General features: G+C 44.0%; 1 protein-coding gene across 17 annotated transcripts in view; it reads left to right on the top strand.

Annotated features, from left to right (window-relative positions):
• Positions 1–26,686, top strand: part of dock7 (dedicator of cytokinesis 7) — a 69,206-nt gene that overhangs the window by 22,842 nt on the left and 19,678 nt on the right. For 10 of the 17 annotated variants that reach the window (XM_041840064.2, XM_041840063.2, XM_041840055.2 and 7 more), the window contains exons 15-28: positions 1,160–1,277; positions 1,604–1,674; positions 3,243–3,381; positions 3,623–3,811; positions 8,879–9,110; positions 9,395–9,559; positions 9,732–9,901; positions 12,750–12,848; positions 18,131–18,220; positions 18,978–19,073; positions 20,166–20,306; positions 24,381–24,494; positions 24,774–24,941; positions 25,124–25,263. In XM_041840064.2, the coding sequence (XP_041695998.2) occupies positions 1,160–1,277; positions 1,604–1,674; positions 3,243–3,381; positions 3,623–3,811; positions 8,879–9,110; positions 9,395–9,559; positions 9,732–9,901; positions 12,750–12,848; positions 18,131–18,220; positions 18,978–19,073; positions 20,166–20,306; positions 24,381–24,494; positions 24,774–24,941; positions 25,124–25,263 (1,932 nt within the window). The remainder of the gene's footprint in view (positions 1–1,159; positions 1,278–1,603; positions 1,675–3,242; positions 3,382–3,622; positions 3,812–8,878; positions 9,111–9,394; positions 9,560–9,731; positions 9,902–12,749; positions 12,849–18,130; positions 18,221–18,977; positions 19,074–20,165; positions 20,307–24,380; positions 24,495–24,773; positions 24,942–25,123; positions 25,264–26,686) is intronic. The other 7 variants (XM_041840067.2, XM_041840066.2, XM_041840061.2 and 4 more) reach the window with 2 other exon arrangements.

Here is a 26,686-nt window from a genome sequence, read left to right as displayed (position 1 = left end):
AGGGGGGCTGTGTGGGGGTGTGTGGGGGTGGGACGCCCAGGGGTTTTGAAACAGTGCTTAGGCATGGTTTGGTAACATACACAGCTACTCTGAGTCAAGTCATTGATTAACCTGAGATTAATCTGTGGAGGCTGAAGGACCAATAGGAGAGAATTGACCCTGTTGCTGAAAAGGAAGCTGTGCCCGGTCAATAGGTGTTTGTAAGAATGGCTTCTGCCTGGGGGTTAATGCAATTACATCGTTCTAAAATCAGAATGGATGCCTCAATAAAGAACGATCAAGTTGGAACAAATGACTCCTTTTTGCCTTTATGCCATGGAGACGCGTGACCAGCTAGTAAGAAAGGGAACAAAGGGAGGGTCGAAGGGAGAGGAACTGAGAGAGAGTGGATTAGGGATTCCCACGGTTTGACTGTTGTCATCACAGCTGTGGTCCTTGGTGACCCTCTCATGCGGAGGGATCTACGTAACTGTGGTCAGGCCACTGCGCTGCGGCTCTCTCTGACTTTCTGTGGATGTCACCCTGGAAACCCTTCACTGTGTGTGTCCAGCTCGTTGACTGAAGCCCAGCTGACTTAGGACATATAGGCTACCTCAATATTGTCCAAGAGACACTAGAGACACTTTTCTTTGATGGAAAATATCTATGCAAATTTCATCTTTCATCGGTTGTTTACAGTTGTCAAAGTCAATGATGAACATTATATCTCTGAATTTGAACAGTGACAGTGACCATATTGAACATGATACAGTTGGCCATGGCATTGCCCCCAGCAGTGTGTACAGTAAGGCAAAACATGCTCCCCTGCACCCTGAAGCGGGTCATCCCAGCAGAGAATTTAGGTCAACTACAGTTTGTGTGGATCCAGAGTGATTGACAGAACTAGCCTTCCTTCTCCGCCAATCAGTGCCCTTGCTCACTCCAAACACTGACCTATTGATGACTGTGCAGATCAGATACTACTGTACGAGTGTTTTGTACCATGGTCAGCTATGATATGTACAGTACATTATATGATGGATGTATGTAATGTCCTAAGGAGAATGGTGAGGTGACAAGGTTGTGAAATTCACTCAAAGACCTGTCAAAGTTGCTGCTATGTGGGTTGAGCTCATGTGTTCCTGTTTGGTTTCATAATGGGAATGTGTGTGTCCCCCAGGAACCTGCTGTATGTGAATCCACACAGCCTGAACTTCGCCAACCGTCAAGGCTCCGCCCGAAACATCACAGTGAAAGTACAGTTTATGAACGGGGAGGACCCCAACAACGCTATGCCGGTAAGCAATGATGTATTGTACACATGTAGGTACGTACGCACTCACGCACACGCTCACTCACTCACTCACAAAGTGCTGACACAGCTTTCAGAGAATACTTAGAGTTATTAGGGTATTTTAGTACTTACCAGGTACTGCTGCACAATCCTAGACTGAATTCTTGGAAATGGATTGTAAAGCATAATGAATGGTGTTCAAGTATTTGAGTTCTGTTACTAAAGTATTGTACAAATCGTTTTAAGACCTGTAGACAAACAGAAGTCTGTCTACTATCCACTGCATACAAACCCTGTTCGCTGTACTTCCTCTGTTTCTTTCTCCCCCAGGTGATTTTTGGGAAGTCCAGCTGTGGAGACTACACCAGAGAGGCATACACTGCCGTGGTATATCATACCAGGTGAGGCTCTCAGACCCATCTTTCATTTTGTATGAAGTCTGCTTAGGGCCTTTCTTACAAGCGGATGAACTGGTATAGAGTGAGCTGATGTCTTAGCTGGTCTAACACACGCCGTTCATGCCTCCTTTTATGATGTTCTGAGGCGTTCTTAAGCATCAGTCTAAAAAAAGTGATCACATATTTGGAAAGGTTCCACCTTTGCACTTTGGATGTTTAGGCTACAATCCCCCCGTCCAGCCAAGCCAATAATGGAACTTTCCCATTGGGGAAAAGGTTGCTGCTGCTCCAGTCCTGCTCCTTCGCTCCAGAGGATGTTCCTACCCTTTATCCACAAACAAACAAACTATTTTGTCTTCTCCATGAGAAAAAGGCTTGCTGCTTCTTTCTTTGGACTTATTAGGATGTTGTTTATTGCTATAACCCTCTGCCCTAACCAACCATGTAATTTAGAGCCTGTTCTCATTCCTATACAGCCCTAACCAACCATGTAATTTAGAGCCTGTTCTCATTCCTATACAGCCCTAACTAACCATGTAATTTAGAGCCTGTTCTCATTCCTATACAGCCCTAACCAACCATGTAATTTAGAGCCTGTTCTCATTCCTATACAGCCCTAACCAACCATGTAATTTAGAGCCTGTTCTCATTCCTATACAGCCCTAACCAACCATGTAATTTAGAGCCTGTTCTCATTCCTATACAGCCCCTAACCAACCATGTAATTTAGAGCCTGTTCTCATTCCTATACAGCCCTAACCAACCATGTAATTTAGAGCCTGTTCTCATTCCTATACAGCCCTAACCAACCATGTAATTTAGAGCCTGTTCTCATTCCTATACAGCCCTAACCAACCATGTAATTTAGAGCCTGTTCTCATTCCTATACAGCCCTAACCAACCATGTAATTTAGAGCCTGTTCTCATTCCTATACAGCCCTAACCAACCATGTAATTTAGAGCCTGTTCTCATTCCTATACAGCCCTAACCAACCATGTAATTTAGAGCCTGTTCTCATTCCTATACAGCCCTAACCAACCATGTAATTTAGAGCCTGTTCTCATTCCTATACAGCCCTAACCAACCATGTAATTTAGAGCCTGTTCTCATTCCTATACAGCCCTAACCAACCATGTAATTTAGAGCCTGTTCTCATTCCTATACAGCCCTAACCAACCATGTAATTTAGAGCCTGTTCTCATTCCTATACAGCCCTAACCAACCATGTAATTTAGAGCCTGTTCTCATTCCTATACAGCCCTAACCAACCATGTAATTTAGAGCCTGTTCTCATTCCTATACAGCCCTAACCAACCATGTAATTTAGAGCCTGTTCTCATTCCTATACAGCCCTAACAACCATGTAATTTAGAGCCTGTTCTCATTCCTATACAGCCTTAAGCGACCATGACTCTGTCTGTAATGGTTGTGGTCTTTCTTAGGTCTTCTCAATCCTTCTTTAGATGTTTATTCCTGTACAGCCCTAACCCCTAAACCCCACTAACCATGTATATAATTTTATTCCTATAACCAACCATTAAATTCGGTCTCTGTTGTGTTTCCCATGCAGGTCCCCAGACTTCCATGATGAGGTGAAAATCAAGCTGCCGGCCTCTCTGACTGACCACCACCACGTTCTGTTCACCTTCTACCATGTCAGCTGCCAGCAGAAACAGAACACCCCCCTGGAGACCCCTGTGGGATACACGGTAACTACAGCAGACACACGTGCAAATGCATGTACACGCGTGTGCACGCACATATGCACAATGATATGCGTGCATGTCACAGACAGACACACACACACACATACACAGGTGTGTGCATGCGAACGCACGTACAAACGTAACGCACACACACACACACACCTCATACAAGCACACGTGTATGAAAATGAACATGCCTTTATTGTTTTTCCGGCCCTAATCATGTTTTTCTCTCCTTCCTCAGTGGATCCCCATGCTTCAGAATGGGCGTCTGCGTACAGGAAGCTTCTGTCTCCCTGTGTCTCTAGAGAAACCTCCCCAGTCCTACTCTGTCCTCTCCCCTGACGTTCCTCTACCAGGGATGAAATGGGTGGATAACCACAGAGGGGTGTTCAACGTTGAAGTGACGTCCGTTTCCACCGTCCACACACAGGTATAGCCCATCACAACCGTACATTTTTCTATTTATGTAGCAAAATGTTTTGCTACAGTGCCCTACTACTGAATATGACCCAACTCCTTTAAGCAAGAAAACCCCTATGCCGTCCAGTCTCTATTCACTACCAGGCATACGGGTGCAGTACATGTTTCACAGTGTACCGAAACAGCTGTACTTTTTCGATACTAGAACATGAAAAACCGGTGCGGTCCTAGAATTTGTTACTTTCGGTACTTCTGTTTAATTCCTCACGTCGTTTACTGATTGAGAGAGGATCAAGTCGGTCTACCAGCGCAGCCGATGTCCCTGCTCCGTGCCTGCTCCACTTAGCCATTTCTAGCACTAGCCTGTTCTGAGGAACCACTGCACTCACTGGGAGTCTGGGCTGCATCACCACTCATGCTGCACAGAAGTTAACACACTTGAATAATGCAACACGGCATGTAGAAATGTTCAAACTGTTAATTACAGTTCGCAAAACAATGAAAGAAGATACCGGTAGCTTCCAGCTTTGTAGGCTAACTTTCCTGGATAGCTTACAGCTGAAACTAACATCAGTTCACTACCCTAGTACCTTGTTTGTGATAATATGCAAACCATAACGCAAAATATTGCTGATTTCGAAGTTGATTGTCACCAAATAGTTTTCATTCACTTCATCTTCCCTACCTCATGTCTCTCCCAGTCAAGACCTTCTCTGCTCAAGCCTCGAACTGACTGTGTGTGAATGATGTCATGGGGCTTAGAGACCGCGCACACACTTATAAAATAAGAGAGTGCTTCATGAATGCAAATGTTGTTGATCAGTACAATAAAATTAGAAGCCCCATGAAATCAGCCAAAACAATCTCAATAACTCAATGCATTCACACACTCCTATTGAATATGCACTCACCTGTACTGTGAATAGGCTTAGGCTACATCTTGATTTAATCAGTTTATTAATAGACTAGTGATTTATCTTTCAAATAAATTATTACCATTATGTTGTTAATGGTAAAAAAACGAAGTCAAATTGATTGTATAATTTTATTCATTAATGCATAGATTCAAAAATCTAAAATTTCAAATGCATAGTTTCTGTGCATAGATTCTGAGACTTTGGCTAATACGCCATATTTCTTTGCAGTGGTGTCGTTTTGGTATTGAGTATCGTGATACTAAACCTGGTATCAGTATCGAAGTAAAAATTATGGTATGGTGACAACTAGGGCTGTTGCGGTGACCGTATTAACGCCACACCGGCAGTCATGACTGCAGTAAAATTCTACGTGACCGTTGAGTCACGGTAATCTCCTCTTATGCACTCTGGACATTTGTTGGTAGAACCCAACTCACCAACGACCATCAGGTCGCTAATGGCCTGGGTTCTGTTGTCCCTCTAACCACTCTGACGCCATTGCAAATGCAATTGAAAATCCATCAGACTTATCAGTATCCTGCTTTTAATACTCACCTCACTGTGATTGATCAATTAGAAGAAAAAAGATCAACAACAGGTTGAAACTGAGTGGAAAACATGGTTGTTGTGGATGTTGTTTCAAAGCCTAACACAACGAAGTGGACAGCTCTTTCTAAGCTGAGGATTAATTCAAAACACCCATATGCATATTAGAGTTTCTGCGTCGGCATATGCCAAAAGTATGTGGACACCTGCTCATCGAACATGAGCTTGTGTGGCCTACCACTTCGGAACTGAGCCGTTGTTGCTCCTAGACATTTCCGCTTCACAAGAACAGCACTTAGTTGACCAGGGCAGCTCTAGCAGGGCAGAAATTTGACGAACTGACTTGTTGGAAAGGTGGCATCCTATGACTGTGCTACGTTGAAAGTCACTGAGCTCTTCAGTAAGGCCATTCTACTGCCAATGTTTGTCTATGGAGATTGCATGGCGGTGTGCTTGAATTTATACACGTGGCAGCAACGAGTGTGGCTGAAAAAGCCAAATCCACTAATTTGAACAAATTCAGAATAGCCTAGCAATAGGTCATTTTTAATAATGGCAGACACATTGCCTTTAGCTCCAGAATGTCTCACCACCGTGAATTTCTTTCTCCCCCCCTCTCTCCTTCATTCCTTTCTCCAGCGTGCAGAGAGAGGGGCTGTCAACAGTTTAATGAAATATGTTTCTTTGTGAAAACATGTTACTATTGATGTTCCCGAACAGATTTCACTTGGTTTCCCAAATCAAGCACTGGGTAGCTGCAGGAACAGGTTTGGAGAGCCCATGGCAGAATATCACCTGTCACTGCAGCGAAATTACCAGAGTAGCCTACCAACATGAGTGAAAAAACGTACCGGGGTGAAAGTTGCCTCCATTTGCTATTCCAGTGCATATGGATGACATGTACAGTGGGGGAAAAAAGTATTTAGTCAGCCACCAATTGTGCAAGTTCTCCCACTTAAAAAGATGAGAGAGGCCTGTAATTTTCATCATAGGTACACATCAACTATGACAGACAAATTGAGAATTTTTTTCCAGAAAATCACATTGTAGGATTTTTAATGAATTTATTTGCAAATTATGGTGGAAAATAAGTATTTGGTCACCTACAAACAAGCAAGATTTCTGGCTCTCACAGACCTGTAACTTCTTCTTTAAGAGGCTCCTCTGTCCTCCACTTGTTACCTGTATTAATGGCACCTGTTTGAACTTGTTATCAGTATAAAAGACACCTGTCCACAACCTCAAACAGTCACACTCCAAACTCCACTATGGCCAAGACCAAAGAGCTGTCAAAGGACACCAGAAACAAAATTGTAGACCTGCACCAGGCTGGGAAGACTGAATCTGCAATAGGTAAGCAGCTTGGTTTGAAGAAATCAACTATGGGAGCAATTATTAGGAAATGGAAGACATATAAGACCACTGATAATCTCCCTCGATCTGGGGCTCCATGCAAGATCTCACCCCGTGGGGTCAAAATGATCACAAGAACGGTGAGCAAAAATCCCAGAACCACACGGGGGGACCTAGTGAATGACCTGCAGAAAGCTGGGACCAAAGTAACAAAGCCTACCATCAGTAACACACTACGCCGCCAGGGACTCAAATCCTGCAGTGCCAGACGTGTCCCCCTGCTTAAGCCAGTACATGTCCAGGCCCGTCTGAAGTTTGCTAGATCTTTGGAGGGAGTTGAAAGTCTGTGTTGCCCAGCGACAGCCCCAAAACATCACTGCTCTAGAGGAGATCTGCATGGAGGAATGGGCCAAAATACCAGCAACAGTGTGTGAAAACCTTGTGAAGACTTACAGAAAACGTTTGACCTGTGTCATTGCCAACAAAGGGTATATAACAAAGTATTGAGAAACTTTTGTTATTGACCAAATACTTATTTTCCACCATAATTTGCAAATAAATTCATAAAAAATCCTACAATGTGATTTTCTGGAAAGAAAATCTCATTTTGTCTGTCATAGTTGACGTGTACCTATGATGAAAATTACAGGCCTCTCTCATCTTTTTAAGTGGGAGAACTTGCACAATTGGTGGCTGACTAAATACTTTTTTCCCCCACTGAATTTTTTGTCTTGCCCCTGTTCTTGGCCATTTTGAAAATGGGCCATTCTAAATTGAAACTAATTTAACATATTAGTAAAGACGAGATTAAATTGAGAATAGTCTGATTAGTGAAAATATGATCACTTGATGTGCAGCCCGAGGCAAGGAACAGAGCGCAAGCATTTTATTTTTTCAATAGCCTATTTATCTTTTGATTTCTAAGGTTTGTATCATTCACAACTAAAGTTGCCAAATAACTCTAAATCTAGTGTATATGACCTGTTTCAAATGAAGGTTTTATTTTAATTTTGGGGGTGGGGGTGTGTTTACCAGGGAAGACCTATTGAGACCTAGGTCTCTTTTTCAATAGAAATGAATGGTAAATCAATGTATTGTGTCATTTTGGAGTCACTTTTATTGTAAATAAGTATAAAATATGTTTCTTAACACTTCTACATTAATGTTGATGCTACCATGATTACGGATAATCCTGAATGAATCGTTAATAATGATGTGTGAGAAAGTTAGACGCACAAATATCATACCCCCATGGAATGATCACCTCTCACCATTACAATAAAAGGGGAGGTTAGTCTTTTTTGGGGGGTATGAAATTTGTGCATATGTAACTTTCTCACTAATCATTGTTCACGATTCATTCAGGATTATCCGTAATCATGCTATTCTTAATTACAATAAAAGTGACTCCAAAATGACACAGTACATTATTTACCATTCATTTCTTCTGGGCATAAAGTAATCTGAAACACAACCAAAACAAGCAGCAAATGCATCCAACAAATATGCAGAGTCACAAGCTAGATGTAGTCATTGCATGCTATGAAAATACCCTCAAATTAAAGCTGACAGTCTGCACTTTAACCTCGTAGTCATTGTTTCATTTCAAATCCAAGTCTAAATAATTACTGATTGCACTGTATCTGTGTTAGATATCAGACCATCAGGGACAGACAGACCGAATACCTCAGCATGGGAAGAGTAATGTGTCCCTCCCTCAGTTCATTAGTGGTTGAACTTCACTGGTGTTATTTAGTAGAGCCCACTCCATCTCTGTTCTGTTGGCTGTCGAGGAGAGGGAGGGGAGATTGGGGGGAGGGGGAGAGGAGTGGAGAGGGGGGGGGGGGGAGAGGAGTGGGTTGAAGAGGGTGAGTGTTTTCCCAGGAGCTTAGCCTGGTGCTAATGTGATCATAAATCACTGGGTCTATGTGGATGAGACTGAGCTGAGCTCAACTCTACTATAGTCTCTACACATGGGCTCGAACCACAGAGCACACAATTACAGCACTTTCATTGTGTAGTGGGGGCTTGCATTTCTTTCCTTTTTATCAAAACTTGATTTTCTTTGTGTCCTTTCTTTCCTCTCCTTTTCCTCTCTCTCTCTCCCTCCCTCTTTCATCGCTCCATCTCTCCTCCCTCCATCTCTCCTCCCTCCCTCCCTCTCGCTCTCACTCCTCGCTCTCTCTCCTCGATCTCTCCTCTCTCTCTCTCCTCCCTCCCTCTCTCCTCCCTCCCTCTCTCTCTCTCCCCCCCTCCATCAGGACCAGTACCTGGATAAGTTCTTTGCATTGGTGCATGCCCTGGATGAGCACATGTTCCCTGTGCGGATCGGAGACGTGCGCATCATGGAGAACAACCTGGAGGCGGAGCTAAAGTCCAGCATCGCAGCACTAAACTCCTCCCAGCTGGAGCCCATCGTCCGATTCCTCCACCTCCTATTGGACAAGCTGGTGGTGCTGGTGGTGCGGCCGCCCGTCATCGCAGGACAGATAGGTATACTATCCCCCTTAACCTACGCCTAGCTGTACAACTTAGGCCTCATGTCAACTATAATACAACCCTCCAATAATTCCAACAAATAACATTAAAAGGAAAAAAAGGTTACCCTAAAAATGTAAAAACCCCAAATGTCCAAACTGTGTTTGTAAGCAAGCCTATCGCACTGTATTCTAAACTGTACCAAACAGCAAGGGATTGCTGCCACTGACTGTACTGTCTCTTACTACAATGTACTGTACTGTCTAGTCCTAAGTATGTGTGTTCCTATGTGTCTGTAGTGAACCTGGGCCAGGCCTCGTTCGAGGTGATGGCCTCCGTAGTGAACCGGCTCCATAAGTACCTAGACACCAGTCAGGACATGCACGGCAGAAACAGCCTGCTCTCCTCTTATATATACTACGTCTTCAGACTGCCCAACATGGACCCCAACTCCCCCTCACCAGGTACACTGTCTGTTCTGGTTTACTGTCTGTTTTACTTCTGTTAAATTCATTACATCCAGGTGATAAAGACCATTGGCTACATCAGGTGACTTTACGAAAATAGGAGCAGCAAGTTTTCTCACCCTCCGTCCCTGACTTCTGTAGTTTTGTTCCATGTGTGTTTTTGTCTCAGGTCCTGGAGGGCTGGGTGGTTCAGTCCACTATGCCACCATGGCCAGATCAGCCCAGCGACCAGCTAGCCTAAACCTCAACCGCTCCCGTAGCCTTAGCAACAGTAACCCGGACATCTCCGGAACACCCACCTCCCCTGATGATGAGGTCCGCTCCATCATTGGCAGTAAGGTTAGAGACCTGGCCTACATTATGTTGTGTTTCTCAGTACTTTTAGGGTACAGTCAGTCCTTTATGCATCTGTGGTTTAGACCTCTACTTTCAATGAGAAACTATCTGAATTATACTACAGTAATCCCTCGTTTATCGCGGGGGTTACGTTCCGAAAATGACCCGCGATAAGTGAAATCCGCGAAATAGAAAACTTTTTTTTTTTTTTACAATTAGCAACTATTACATGTATACAAATACAGTGACTCACGTGTAGGCCGTTTCACTGCTCTTCAGACTGGGCCGCTGCATCCTGACTGCGCTCTGCAGTGTTCTCTTCTTCTGAAGCCCGCGGTGCAGGTGTGTTTGTTCGGGGAGAAGAACATAGTGATAGGCAGCTGTTGTCGCTCTTTTTTCTTCTTTGCAAAAGATCCTTGTACACCGACATGCCACCATCGATTACGTTGGAGAACTGTAACGAACGGCTCATCAAAGGGTCCCATTTCATTAGGAGATGTTCGAAATTACAAGATAATTTGGCCAACTTAATGTAAATTTGCCAAGCTGTTTTATGTACGTACACATAACTGCACGAGACGACAAAATGATAGCACAATTCGTAGCATGTTTTGATACAAGAAGCGGGAGTGAGTTTTTAGCGAATCAGAATGCAGAGCACAATGCACCAAAAAAATAAAATGCATTATGAAAATCCGCGAAATAGCGAATCCGCGATAAGTGAACCGCGAAGTGGCGAGGATCACTGTATATGGAAAATATTTTAGCATGGATTTGTATGTTTGCTAACTTCAAAGATGATTGGATTGGAAAGCCCCACTATTTCTGGCTCCACATAAGCGGTCACTGTACCCTATGAACCGGAGAGCAGTGTTTCTCAACTGTATGACATGCCAACCCTATAGCTGATTGACAAACATCAGCAGGAACACCTTATCTCTGTAACCCCTGTATCACCAACCTGACACACAGCAGAGGAAGGCCAACCTCAGTCAAGCAGTCTTCATCGCTCTGTTAGCAGAGCAATATCCAGGGGTAGCAGGGCTCCAGACCGTTTAGTCGCATTTTGCGACCCTTTGATTTGGCTGTGGAGTAACATTTTAATTGGTCGCACTGGTGCGAGTTGCACATTCTACCTGGTCACTTCAATTCAATTTTTTTGGGCTGATAAAACCATGATTTGATCAAACAGGAAAGTGCGTTATCCTCATGATTCCTGTAATGAAACTGTCTGCCCTGCCGCTGTGCCTGTTTCACTGGGGCCTGCTGCTATAGGTCTAATGAGTCCCTCACACTCTCTCTCCCCCTCGTGCACCCCTAAACATGCATTCTGATTGTATAACATTTCCAAATGCAATTGCGGGGGGGAAAAACACAACTTTAGAAGCAACTGCTGTTGTCCATGTTCAAGAGAGGAGGGTCTCGGCTTTCTGTAGGTATCATTTTGATTTCTCAGCTCTCAATATTGAGCTCAAAGCACACTGTTTTACAATCAAGATATCTGAAATGGCTTCGGAGTACGGAGTACGCAAAATGCGCATTGGCCATCGCATCATCGCGAGTGCACTATTATACCTAGGCTTACTACCGATGCAACGTTTTTTTGGGGGGGGGACTTTAAATGTACTGTTCGATTAATACATGGCTGCTAACGGTATGTGTTATATTTAGAGTTAGTGATTTAGCTAATGTGTTTTGAGTTTCCACTTTCTCAGGTGGTGAATTATCACCAATGGAAGTATGCCTGTATGTAATATTAGTGCACATAAAGATGAAGGCAAATTCATGGAGCCCTATTTTGACAGTAGAATATAACAAAAATAGCCAAATTCTCAAACCAAAAATCATGACAATCACTGGATTAGGTTGCATATCAAAATATCTTGAATCATGCATTCCTTCTTGGACATGTTAGATGTAACAACTTATTTAATATTATCTCAGTAGTCTATAACTAAATAAAGCACTTTGAAAGACAAAATATTTTTGGGTGCGACCAAATCATGGGCTGGTGCCACCACCTGAAAAAGTTAGTGGCACCAATGAGACCAGGGGAGAACGTTAGTCTGGAGCCCCGGGTAGCCAAGTGAGACCATGGGAAAACGTTAGTCTGGAGCCCCGGGTAGCCAAGTGAGACCAGGGGAAAACGTTAGTCTGGAGCCCCGGGTAGCCAAGTGAGACCAGGGGAAAACGTTAGTCTGGAGCCCCGGGTAGCCAAGTGAGACCAGGGGAAAACGTTAGTCTGGAGCCCCGGGTAGCCAAGTGTATTGCAGTTCAACTTTGTAAATGAGTTAATAACGTGGACTTGTTTCTCTAATACAGACATATAATCATACAATGATTCGGTACCATGATCAAATGACTTGTTGATTTGACCCCAAAAGTACTTGACAGATGAGTGAGTGACGGACACTCCTTCTGTCTTTCTGAATGGTCTGGTCTAACGTGATGCTTGGGATGGATGCTGCCCCCATAGAAATGGAATTACCACCGATCATGGCACATAAACTTGAATGGGGATGCACGCTCTAGTCATTACTTTAAATCTATTTCTATGGTTTCCCTGTCTGATGCTGCTACTAAACTGAACCGGTATAGATTGTCATGATGGCATACGCTATCTAATCTGTTCATGCATTGCTGTTTTCATGAATCGGTGTTGTAATGAAATGATTTGGGATCTTTAACAAGCTAACTGTATTATTCCTCATTGCTGCTTACGGTTAGATCCTCTTAACCTTTAAACCTCTATGCTGTTCTCTCCTCCCCTGTGCTGCTCCGTCCTCTCGCTCGTTGTTCCCTTGCTCCTGCCTGCCATGTGCCCTTTGACCTGCGACCCCTGACCTCTCAGGGTCTAGACCGCTCCAACTCCTGGGTGCACACCATGGGGTGTAAGAGTACCCCCTGGGGATCCAGCCCTGTCTCTGCCTCTGACACTGACACCATGCAGGTGCTTCAACAACAACAACTCTCTTCTCTACCCCCCTAAGAAATAACACTCACTGTCACTCCCACTCCCTGCCCTTCTTAACTCCAACCTTCACCACCCCTCACGCCCTACCCTTCTTAACTCCAACCTTCAACACCCCTCACTCCCTACCATTCTTAACTCCAACCTTCACCACCCCTCACTCCCTGCCCTTCTTAACTCCAACCTTCACCACCCCTCACTCCCTGCCCTTCTTAACTCCAACCTTCACCACCCCTCACGCCCTACCCTTCTTAACTCCAACCTTCACCACCCCTCACTCCCTACCATTCTTAACTCCAACCTTCACCACCCCTCACTCCCTGCCCTTCTTAACTCCAACCTTCACCACCCCTCACTCCCTGCCCTTCTTAACCCCAACCTTCACCACCCCTCACTCCCTGCCCTTCTTAACTCCAACCTTCACCACCCCTCACTCCCTGCCCTTCTTAACTCCAACCTTCACCACCCCTCACGCCCTACCCTTCTTAACTCCAACCTTCACCACCCCTCACTCCCTACCATTCTTAACTCCAACCTTCACCACCCCTCACTCCCTGCCCTTCTTAACTCCAACCTTCACCACCCCTCACTCCCTGCCCTTCTTAACTCCAACCTTCACCACCCCTCACTCCCTGCCCTTCTTAACTCCAACCTTCACCACCCCTCACTCCCTACCCTTCTTAACCCCAACCGCCACCACCCCTCACTCCCTACCCTTCTTAACCTCAACCTTCACCACCCCTCACTCCCTACCCTTCTTAACTCCAACCGCCACCACCCCCAACTCCCTACCCTTCTTAACCCCAACCGCCACCACCACTCGCCTACACGTTCCACCAGACTTAGGAAGTCACATGAACCCTGCCTCCATGAACCCTAAACCACAATCTTTAGTTCTCTCACTTGTCACCTTTCTAGTTTTTACACCTCTCTGTCCAGTTGGCTGGAGAAGAAACATCAATGCCCACTCTGAAGTTGTAGAGTTGTTAGTAACCACTTGAAGTCATGTCAAACAAGTGCAGAGCCCCCCCCCCCTCATTTCTCAGTCAAACAAGTGCAGAATGGCCCACCCCACTCATTTCACACCACTTTTTAATACACCCAGTGCAGGAGAGGTGTTGCAGCGAACCTGAGTGGCGCAGTGGTCTAAGGCACTGCATCGCAGTGCTAACTGTGCCACTAGAGATCCTGGTTCGAATCCAGGCTCTGTCGCAGCCGGCCGCGACCGGGAGACTCATGGGCGGCGCACAATTGGCCCAGCGTCGTCCAGGGTAGGGGAGGGAATGGCCGGCAGGGATGTAGTTCAGTTGATAGAGCATGGCGTTTGCAACGCCAGGGTTGTGGGTTCGTTTCCCACGGGGGGCCAGTATAAAAAAATATGTATTCACTAACTGTAAGTCGCTCTGGATAAGAGCGTCTGCTAAATGACTTAAATGTAAAAAATGTAAGACCCACCTCTAGCCAAGACCCACCTCTAGCCAAGACCCACCTCTAGCCAAGACCCACCTCTAGCCAAGACCCACCTCTAGCCAAGACCCACCTCTAGCCAAGACCCACCTCTAGCCAAGACCCACCTCTAGCCAAGACCCACCTGTACACGTGGCTCAATTTTAAATGGTTTATTTTCTCATACTTTTTTTTTTTAATTGGCGGTTCAGAGGCTAGCACCACTAACTTCATTTCCCAGTTTTAATTTACTGACTTCATCCTCTCATTCCCTGTCCTGTTTCCTCTTCTTCACCATGATCATTTAAACCAATGCATGACCTGCTGCTGCTACTAATCTCATTCACCACGTGGGTTGGCCATGATGTGGGATACTGCTGCATGTGGTGGTGTGGTGGGTGGGTCTGCGTGTGTGTGGTTGAGTGTGTATGTGGTTTTGTGTGTGTGTGTATAGGGCTAGGTGATGTATCAAATTAATTTGATTAATTCAAATGTATGTATTTGCGTGATATTCCAAATGCCTGTTTCGCAATAATCATTTTTATATACAGTGGGGGAAAAAAGTATTTAGTCAGCCACCAATTGTGCAAGTTCTCCCACTTAAAAAGATGAGAGAGGCCTGTAATTTTCATCATAGGTACACGTCAACTATGACAGACAAAATGAGGGAAAAAAAATCCAGAAAATCACATTGTAGGATTTTTTATGAATTTATTTGCAAATTATGGTGGAAAATAAGTATTTGGTCAATAACAAAAGTTTCTCAATACTTTGTTATATACCCTTTGTTGTCAATGACACAGGTCAAATGTTTTCTGTAAGTCTTCAAGGTTTTCACACACTGTTGCTGATATTTTGGCCCATTCATCCATGCAGATATCCTCTAGAGCAGTGATGTTTTGGGGCTGTCGCTGGGCAACACAGACTTTCAACTCCCTCCAAAGATTTTCTATGGGGTTGAGATCTGGAGACTGGCTAGGCCACTCCAAGACCTTGAAATGCTTCTTACAAAGCCACTCCTTCGTTGCCCGGGCGGTGTGTTTGGGATCATTGTCATGCTGAAAGACCCAGCCACGTTTCATCTTCAATGCCCTTGCTGATGGAAGGAGGTTTTCACTCAAAATCTCACGATACATGGCCCCATTCATTCTTTCCTTTACACGGATCAGTCGTCCTGGTCCCTTTGCAGAAAAACAGCCCCAAAGCATGATGTTTCCACCCCCATGCTTCACAGTAGGTATGGTGTTCTTTGGATGCAACTCAGCATTCTTTGTCCTCCAAACACGACGAGTTGAGTTTTTACCAAAAAGTTCTATTTTGGTTTCATCTGACCATATGACATTCTCCCAATCCTCTTCTGGATCATCCAAATGCACTCTAGCAAACTTCAGACGGGCCTGGACATGTACTGGCTTAAGCAGGGGGACACGTCTGGCACTGCAGGATTTTTTTGTCCCTGGCGGCGTAGTGTGTTACTGATGGTAGGCTTTGTTACTTTGGTCCCAGCTCTCTGCAGGTCATTCACTAGGTCCCCCGTGTGGTTCTGGGATTTTTGCTCACCGTTCTTGTGATCATTTTGACCCCACGGGGTGAGATCTTGCGTGGAGCCCCAGATCGAGGGAGATTATCAGTGGTCTTGTATGTCTTCCATTTCCTAATAATTGCTCCCACAGTTGATTTCTTCAAACCAAGCTGCTTACCTATTGCAGATTCAGTCTTCCCAGCCTGGTGCAGGTCTACAATTTTGTTTCTGGTGTCCTTTGACAGCTCTTTGGTCTTGGCCATAGTGGAGTTTGGAGTGTGACTGTTTGAGGTTGTGGACAGGTGTCTTTTATACTGATAACAAGTTAAAACAGGTGCCATTAATACAGGTAGCGAGTGGAGGACAGAGGAGGCTCTTAAAGAAGAAGTTACAGGTCTGTGAGAGCCAGAAATCTTGCTTGTTTGTAGGTGACCAAATACTTATTTTCCACCATAATTTGCAAATAAATTCATTAAAAATCCTACAATGTGATTTTCTGGATTTTTTTTCCTCAATGTGTCTGTCATAGTTGACGTGTACCTATGATGAAAATTACAGGCCTCTCTCATCTTTTTAAGTGGGAGAACTTGCACAATTGGTGGCTGACTAAATACTTTTTTTCCCCACTGTATGTATATATGTATGTATATATATATATATATATATATATATATATATATATATATATACACAGTGTATATATTATTATTTAATTTGTTTGTCCGCTTGTTCTCATGTTGTCTTTTTGGTCATGTTTCCTTTGCTCCTTCTGTGCTGTGTGCACTGACCGCAGGCTCAGACAAGCAGTTTCAACTCACTATTTGCATTTGAGGTTTGGTCCAACAGAATCGTTCACATGGACACCGAAACACATTAAGACATTCTTTTACTGTAATACAGGTGAAGTTAACCTTTCTAACGATACCCTTTTTATGTCTCAACTCCTCAAATTGCGCGCAGAGCAGACACTACTAAAACAGGAGTATCAATTACCATTGATTCTGGAAAATTAATGGTCAGTTTGTCGTACCGCTAGCAGCATTTTAGCCAAAGACTGTTATACTAGCTGTCAAGTCTGTGTTTTATAAATGTACAATAAGCATAAAACACAATTATATAAAGAATTGACAACTCTTTCTCATTCTGAGAAATAAGATATGCCACTTGATTTCAACATCTGAACAAAGTGGACAGCTAGCATGCTGTTCAAACAATTGGAGATGGACAGAAAGGTTTGTTCATAACAATTCAACTGTTTTATCTTGTTAGCTAGCAAATAGATCCAAGTTGGCTAAACTTTAAATATAACAGATTAGCTGGCTAGTCACTAGCACGTGGGCTTGTGCTTGAGAGATTGTTTATGAGACCTGTGTTAATTTTCTATAATGCCTGCTACAAGAAGTTAGTTATTATTAGTGAATGTGCATTATGCATGGTTCTGGTTACAGTTGTAACACAAAAGGGCATGTTCATAGACCGACCTGAAAGCAGATCAGTGATTATTGCAAAAAAGCAGGTTAAACTATTTTGATGAAATGATTAAATTATTAGTGGGTCTTATGGTTGTGCAAGGCTTATATTTAGCCTAGGTAGGCGCCCTGAATTCATTAGATTACTGCTGCCTGTTTTAAATGCAGTGTATTTGACCTTTTTAATTGTGCAACAAAGCTTATTTAGAGAAAACAATTACGAAATCTAGATATATATTGTGAATCGCCCATAAATTAGAAAAAATCTAGATGATTTTTAGGCCATATCGTCCGGTCCTAAGTGTGTGGGTGTGTGTATATGTGAGTGTGTGTATGTGTGTGTGTGTGGGGGGGTGGTGTATGTGGTTGTCTAATTTCTTTGTCTGCTTGGGCACTTTCTGTCTTCATCTTTTTTTCCTGTCTTGGTGTTGTCGTCATTGGTTGTCATAAAGGGTATTTTGTGGTTCTAGTCATGGCCAAACATTCAGTAAAATTAATTTAACTGAGGTAAGTTTCTTTTTTTCAGGTTGATACTGTCTACAAACTGCATATCTAGGGACATAGGGGCAGTTTCTGTGTAAAATATATCAACTTAGGTGTGTAAGAAGAAAGTAAAAAATGAGGGAACTCTAGCATTCTGTACTTCTCCATTGGTAACTCTAAGTGGAACTGTAATTAAGGTTGTATGATGAGGGCTGTTTTGTGTATTTGTGATTTTTGTGTGTGTGTGTGAGAGAGCAGACACATCTCCTTGCTACATCCCTAGCCTCTTGCCCCTCAATAACCTGTTGTTGTTGTCGCCATCCCATCCATCCCACCCATAGGCCATGGAGCGCTGTGGCAACCGCATGTCTTCGCACACTGAGAGCGCCAGTTTCTTGCAAACTTTAACAGGACGGTTACCCACCAAAAAGGTACCAGCCGCTGTCTACACCGGGGGAGGAGCCATACGGAGCCCCCTCACCTTATTCGCCTGTTTTATGCGTATGTCTGTGAATGTGTGCCTCTTGAACGGATGGTGTATTTGGTGATTGTTGGGAGTGTGTAAATGTCCCGCCTCTTGGCTGTGAGTTGAAGTGTGATGTTGACAGTATTGCACAGGAAGTGTGTGACGTACCAGGCACTAACTGTAGCACTCTTACCCTTGTTCAGGTAAACGGCACTCACTTGATGTTTCTATTTTAATGAAGCCTCCATTTTCAGTGTTACCACCAGACACAGACACACCAAGTGGAGTGTTGAGTTTTTTTAGAGTAAATATGACATATGCAAGATAAGATTAGGGGTTCCCTAACCGTCTTACACTCAAAAGCTGGCTGCAAGAGTTAATTTACACACTCTCAATATTGACTATATAATTGTAGTCATTATATAGTACTGATATTATAGATATCATCATAAAGGGGCAAAGGTTTAGGAACCCCTGTATTGAGATTGATTGTATACTTTGGCACATTCTATAGTGTATATATAATGCTAGATGGTGATGCAGATAGAATGTCTCGGTGCTCTGTTGTAAGATAGACCACCTGCCTGGGTAAAGGTGTTCTTGATTTAGCTTGGCACTTGGTCCATTGTACCGACCAACTAAATCCGGGCCAGGTTGAACCAGGTCTGATGTTCTGTACTACACGTGTCTGACTGTCTGGTCCGTGTGTCTCTGTGTCTCAGTTGTTCCATGAGGAGCTGGCCCTACAGTGGGTGGTGAGCAGTGGCAGCGTCCGGGAGGGAGCTCTCCAACAGGCCTGGTTCTTCTTCGAGCTCATGGTAAGACAAGACAACACTACACATAGCTGCTGCATCACTGGTGCCTGTTTCACACTGCAAAGCCATACTGCTGTGGCCTGGTTACATATCCACAATAGTTGCTGGAGCGGTGTTGGAAATGACAATGTGAAAAGTAAATATCCAGGTAAAGACAGTATGGTTCAGGTTGGCAGGATAGTGTGACAAGGGTACACAGTCGTGCTTTTCATCCTGGCCCCATGACTGCGATTCCCACTACATGGCCAAGCTGCAAAGTAAAACATTGGCTTTATCGGAAACATTTATGAAAACAAAAATTAGCTTCTTAATTTAAAGTTAGGGTTAGGCATAGGGGTGTAACGATTCGTTTTAACAACGATTCGATTTGTATCACGATTCGTGGTTGTCGATACGATTCAAGGACGATATTGGTTCATTTAGAACGATACGATCCGAAACGATTCAGTGACTTGAAATCGATTCAGTAACCTTTTAGCCAAAAATTCAACCAGTGTGACTGAAATAAATACCTGGATACTGGACAGTGCAGGTGAAGTTTCCTAGATTCCTGTTTCTTGTAAGGACCGCAATGGTGGCTTGATAATTTCTCGCTCGTCGGCTTCTCCTCTGTCGTCCGCCATGCTATGTTTTGTTGTCTTTGCGCCTTTGCGCTGCTGCTGCGGATAGGCAGACTGAATTGAGTAATGTTTAAAGCCTTTATCATTAAAAGTGCTAAGAAAAAACATCCATATAAAGTCTGACGTGCTTAAATCCAATGGGTTATTTCCTAGTATCGATACAATCGATTTATTACATTTTAAAACGATGTTAGATTGATATATGTTGTCCAAAAGGCCAACTCGCCGAGCACAGATCGATGTAGTTGGATCATAGGAATATAAATCGATACATCGATGTAGTAGATGGATCGTTACACCCCTAGTTAGGCATAAGGTTAGCAGTGTGGTTAGGGTTAGAATTCAAATAAGATTTTAAGAAGAGATTGTAGAACTAGGTGGGGCTTCCGACTTTGCAACTTGGCCAGATAGTGAGGACCAATGACTACTACTACGTGTTGGGCCCTGTCTCACCTTGATGACCTCACACCCCCAGGTGAAGAGCATCATCCATCACCTGTACTTCACCGACCGGCTGGAGTCGCCCAGGAAGAACCGTTTCCCCGAGCGCTTCATGGATGACATCACAGCCCTGGTCAGCACCATCGCTGGGGACATTGTCTCACGCTTTCAGAAGGTAGGAGTGAAAATTGTTAAACGTTATTGTCATCGAGACACACAGGGACAATACAGGTGGGGCCTACATAAACACAGCAGTTTCTAATGCCACTAACCACACAGATACTGCCAATACAGTGAATGGTCTGAAGGGACCTTTTCTGGTTCTAAGTAAACCAGAGTGGGCAGTGCTCTGTAGACTCAAACCTGACATCTGACTAGGGCTGTTACGGTGACTGTATTACCGCCACACGGGCGGTCACGAGTCAATGAAGCAGTCAAATTCCACGTGACCGTTTAGTCATGGTAATTAGGCTTCTCCAAGCTCTGATGCTGCTGGTCATTAGTAGCCTAGCAAACTTGCTAACTGCCTCAGCACTCTATTGTCCCTCTAATCACTGACATCAATGCAAATGTATCGAAAATCTAATCAAACACTTCATGAGAGCCCCATGAGCTCATGTTGCACAACATTTCCATAGGATTTGCAATTGCGCGAGAAAACAGAGTGATGGCCTCTACTAAAAAGAGGAGGATCCCATCAGCTTTCTATAGGCTAGGCCTACTATATTTATTTCTCAACTTTCCTAATATTATGCACATTGCTTATATTTACAACAGGAGTATAGCCTACCTGGCTGGCATGAAAATGAACCACAAGAAAAGTGTCCTCCATTCGCAACTTAAGTGCATAGATTACATGTCTTTTTTTCCCGCTGCCCCTGTTTTTCGATATAGGTGCATGATAATGGTCCATTCCTAAATCAAAATAAATTTCACACACAGTGACAGTCAAAAGTTTGAACACACCTTCAAGGGGTTTTCTTTATTTTTACTATTTTCTACATTGTAGTATAATAGTGAAGACATAAAAACTATGAAATAACACATATGGAATCATGTAGTAACCAAAAAAGTGTTAAACAAATCAAAATATATTTTATATTTGAGATTCTTCAAATAGCCACCCTTTGCCTTGATGACAGCTTTGCACACTCATGGCATTCTCTCAACCAGCTTCACCTGGAATGCTTTTCCAACAGTCTTGAAGGAGTTACCACATATGCTGAGCACTTGTTGGCTGCTTTTCCTTCACTGCCGTCCGACTCATCCCAAACCATCTCAATTGGGTTGAGGTCGGGGGATTGTGAAGGCCAGGTCATCTGATGCAGCACTCCCATCATCACTCTCCTTCTTGGTAAAATAGCCCTTACACAGCCTGGAGGTGTGTTGGGTCATCGTCCTGTTGAAAAACAAATGATAGTCCCACTAAGTGCAGACCAGATGGGATGGTGTATCGCTGCTGAATGCTGTGGTATAAATAAAACACAGACCGTGTCACCAGCAAAGCACCCCCACACCATAACACCTCCTCCTCCATGCTTTACGGTGGGAACTACACATGCTGAGATCATCCGTTCACCCACACCGCGTCTCACAAAGACACAGCGGTTGGAACCAAAAATCTCAAATTTGGACTCCAGACCAAAGGACAAATTTCCACCGGTCTAATGTCCATTGCTCATGTTTCTTGTCCCAAGCAAGTCTCTTCTTATTGGTGTCCTTTAGAAGTGGTTTATTTGCAGCAATTCGACCATAAAGGCCTGATTCACACAGTCCCCTCTGAACAGTTGATGTTGAGATGTGTCTGTGACTTGAACTCTGAAGCATTTATTTGGGCTGCAATTTCTGAGGCTGGTAACTCTAATGAACTTATCCTCTGCTGCAGAGGTAACTGGGTCTTCCATTCCTGTGGCGGTCCTCATGAGAGCCAGTTTCATAATAGCGCTTGATGGTTTTTGCGACTGCACTTGAAGAAACGTGATGACAGAAGAAAAGTTCTTGAAATTTTCCGTATTGACTGACCTTCATGTCTTAAAGTAATTATTGGCTGTCGTTTCTCTTTGCTTATTTGAGCTGTTCTTGCCATAATATGGACTTGGTCTTTTACCAAATAGGGCTATCTCCTGTATACCACCACTACCTTGTCACAACACAACTGATTGGCTCAAACGCATTAAGAAGGAAAGAAATTCCACAAATTAACTTTTAAGAAGGCACACCTGTTAATTGAAATGCATTCCAGGTGACTACCTCATGAAGCTGGTTGAGAGAATGCCAAGAGTGTGCAAAGCTGTCATCAAGGCAAAGGGTGGCTATTTGAAAAATCTCATATGTTATCATTTGTTGAACTCATTTTTTGGTTACTACATGATTCCATATGTGTTATTTAATGTCTTCACTATTACTCTACAATGTAAAAATAAAGAAAACCCCTTGAATTAGTAGGTGTGTCCAAACTTTTGACTGGTAGTGTATTATTTAGTATATCTAAAGATTAAATCAAGAATAGTCTGATGGGTGACTATTAGCTTATCACTTGTGAATTATTTATCACTTGTGAATAATGCCCAGCATAAGAAACAAATACTTTTTCTAATCATAGTCGCACACCTCATGTAGCCTAGCCCATAGGCATATATGTTTCAATAAGGTTTGTATCACAACTAAAGTGGCCAAATAACTTCCTAAAATTAAGCACATGAATCCGCTTTACAACGGGTGTAGAGCCTAACTGGCATACATAAGCAGCTCGTTGGTTTCAAGTTTGGGGAAGATAATTTCCACAATAAAAATGTGCCTTTATAATAAAAGCATCACATGCATAATTGCATTTGCGTTCACTTTTGATAATGGTGTTTTCTGCTAATGGAACATTCGCGCTTATAGCCTACTACCATGTGATTCGAAGCGCGCAGCACTCAGGGAAAAGGGCACAATGGCCACTGGCCGCAAAAGGCATGGATCTTTTTTAGGGTGCATTACGGCCACACAAAGGGGATGCCGCCATGAAATTCTAGGCATTATCAAGTGCTTGTCAAATTGTGAATGAGTGACTGATGTAGTGTGCACAGCCTGCGCAAAAAACAAAGCAGAGATCATGCCTTTTCAAGCGACTTTTTTCAAATCATCATTAGTCGCATCATGCAGCCTTACAATGTATTAAAAATCAAAACATATAGCCCAGCGTTTGTAGAACAAGTAAAGTTACATGAATAACTCTAAATTAAGCATATAGGAGTACCTGTTTCTTTGTTAACCGCTCAACACAGAATAGTCGCATGTGCGCACTCCCTCAAATCTTTTGGCGAAAATATCCTTTCTATTTTATTCAGCTATGTTCAATTGTATTCTTCATACTGTAAAATAATGCCACGGAATTCTAAGCAAATCTTGTCTGCTAAATGAACTAGTGTGTCCCACAGCCATTTGGCATAGCCAGATCAGGACCTAACGTAAGGACAACTCATTTAGAGTATGCTATTCTGTTCTTCTGAAATTGACTACAATGTGATGGTGTAGGCTATATTACAAAATGTAGATGTTCCAAAGGTCTGCATCAGTGGCTTGTAGGCTATGTGTGGAAGCCAGGAGATGCTAAATGTGTTTATGTTAATTAACGGTAAATTACCGTGAGACCGACAGTTATTTGCTTGACAATCACCGGCTGACAAGATTTTGTGACCGCCACAGCCCTACCTCTGACCCTGTGTTTGTGACCGCCACAGCCCTACCTCTGACCCTGTGTTTGTGACCGCCACAGCCCTACCTCTGACCCTGTGTTTGTGACCGCCACAGCCCTACCTCTGACCCTGTGTTTGTGACCGCCACAGCCCTACCTCTGACCCTGTGTTTGTGACCGCCACAGCCCTACCTCTGACCCTGTGTTTGTGACCGCCACAGCCCTACCTCTGACCCTGTGTTTGTGACCGCCACAGCCCTACCTCTGACCCTGTGTTTGTGACCGCCACAGCCCTACCTCTGACCCTGTGTTTGTGACCGCCACAGCCCTACCTCTGACCCTGTGTTTGTGACCGCCACAGCCCTACCTCTGACCCTGTGTTTGTGACCGCCACAGCCCTACCTCTGACCCTGTGTTTGTGACCGCCACAGCCCTACCTCTGACCCTGTGTTTGTGACCGCCACAGCCCTACCTCTGACCCTGTGTTTGTGACCGCCACAGCCCTACCTCTGACCCTGTGTTTGTGACCGCCACAGCCCTACCTCTGACCCCGTGTTTCTGTCCAATCAGGACCTGGAGCTGGTGGAGCGCCTAAACACCAGCCTGGCCTTCTTCCTGAATGACCTGCTGTCTGTCATGGACCGAGGCTTCGTCTTCTCCCTCATAAAGACCTACTGGAAACAGGTACTGGGAGTGGGAGCCAACCGCTTTAGCACCCCAACAGCACCTCAATGACAACATCCCTGCAGAATCTGCTTTCATTTGAAAGACTTTTGATGAAACCACTATGATAGATGACAGAATTTGTGTACATGATTTCAGCCTTGACACTACAGTACTCTATCCTGCTCTTTGCCCATTGGGTATCACTTACCTGACTTGGAGTAAAGGGCCTCAACAGTGCCTTTCCATCTAACCATGTTTTGGGCAGTTTTCTAGACATCATTCCATGTGTCTCCCCAGGTGTCCGCTAAGCTGTACATGCTACAGAACCCCACTCTGGAGTCTCTGAGACTGGACTTACTGAGGATCGTCTGCAGCCACGAGCACTACGTTACCCTTAACCTGCCCTGCAGCCTGCTCACGCCCCCCGCCTCGCCGTCTCCCAGTGTGTCCTCCGCGACCTCGCAGGTCAGATATGCACAGTACATACACACTGGACAGACACAGACTCACCGGCTACACAAACACAGAGGATCACACACACACTGGACACACACATCCACATCCTGGATGAGTAAGAGATGTGTGGAAAACGTATCTGAATCATCCCCCACTCGTCTTTCTTTCCCGACCTCTTTCCATCTCCACAGAGCTCAGGCTTCTCCACCCATGCGCAGGACCAGAAGATAGCCAATATGTTTGAGCTGTCTGTCCCCTTCAGAGAGCAGCACTACCTGGCTGGACTGGTGCTGGCTGAACTGGCTGTCATCCTGGACCCAGAGGCCGAAGGGTCAGTACCCATACACACACAATTTTGCACGCATGACTGTAAGTCGCTTTGGATAAAAGCGTCTGCTAAATGGCATATTATTATTATTTACACTGTGTTAATGTCTTTGTGACAGAGAGAGATTGTCATTTGGCCCCCATGTCCGTTTCTGTCTCTCTCGACCTTCTCAGCGCTAAGGGGTCTGTATAATGTGTTACTGTGTTTGTGTGAGACGGGTTAGGTCATTGGACCCCTCTGTCTTTCTTGACCCTTTCAAGGCTGATGGTCAGTACATGAAGGGTGTTTTCACAAATAGTCCTCTTTAAAAGAAAGGATATCAGTCCTCTTTAAAGTGAACTCTGGGGTAAAGAAAGAAGCGTAACAGCTCAGTTCTTTGTGTTCACACTGCCCTTACCTTGGAATGAGGACGCAACTGTTTTGCCAGTTAATTTCACCTATTTTGTGGTCTGAGTCCTCTTTGCATTCACATTGCTATGTTCAGAAAGGAACCAAGATCTTTTTCCAACATTCACTCAATGCATTGTGGATTTTAAGAAAGTGCAGGACAAGCCATTTCATCAGAATGTGTTATCGGACAGCTAGATATACCATATGCCAACCTACATTTTGGAAGCTAATAGATTACAATTATTGTGTATCATCTTTGAACTAAATGCGATCAGAAGATACTATTAACATGTAAATATTATTGGAAACAGAATAAATAGCAGAAGAATAACTGCAAATTAAATAATGCTGTAACTGAAAATTGTACACCCAATGTAGGCTACTGCCCCTTTAAGAGCTAGAATTGTTTTTGTACCCTGTGTTGTGATTCTCACCAAACATGTTTTCATCTTCTCTCACTGTTCAAACCCCTATAGATCACATATTGCAATCAAATAATCTGAACTAAAAACTCCACACATATTTTGGAATTTCTGTGCATCCTTGACAATCGCTAATCAATATCCAAAAACTGCACAAACCGGAACCGGGCCGCGGAATTCAAGTGAACCGAACTCAGACCACCTCTCGAGATGGTCTGTTCGCTTTGGGGGCTCTTTTGAGGGGTCTGAGTTCCTTTGGAGTGTTCACACTAGGGCTGTTATGGTAACCGTATTACAGCCACACCGGCAGTCAAATTCCACGTGACCTTTTAGTCATGGTAATTAGGCTTCTCCAAGCTCTGATGCTGCTGATGGTCATTAGTAGCCTACCAGACTTGCTAACTGCCTGGTACTCAGCACTCGATTGTCCCTCTAATCACTGACATCAATCTAATCATCACTTCATGAGAGCCCATGAGCTCATGTTGCGCAACATTTCTATAGGCTATGCAATTGCGAGAGAAAACAGAGTGATGGCCTCTACTAAAAAGAGGAGGATCCCATCAGCTTTCTATAGGCTAGGCCTACTATATTTATTTCTCAACTTTACTAAT

The sequence above is a fragment of the Coregonus clupeaformis genome, chromosome 20 (genome assembly GCF_020615455.1).
Source record: "Coregonus clupeaformis isolate EN_2021a chromosome 20, ASM2061545v1, whole genome shotgun sequence".
NCBI classification, from domain to species: Eukaryota; Metazoa; Chordata; class Actinopteri; order Salmoniformes; family Salmonidae; genus Coregonus; species Coregonus clupeaformis.
This window is presented reverse-complemented; position numbering and strand designations above follow the sequence as displayed.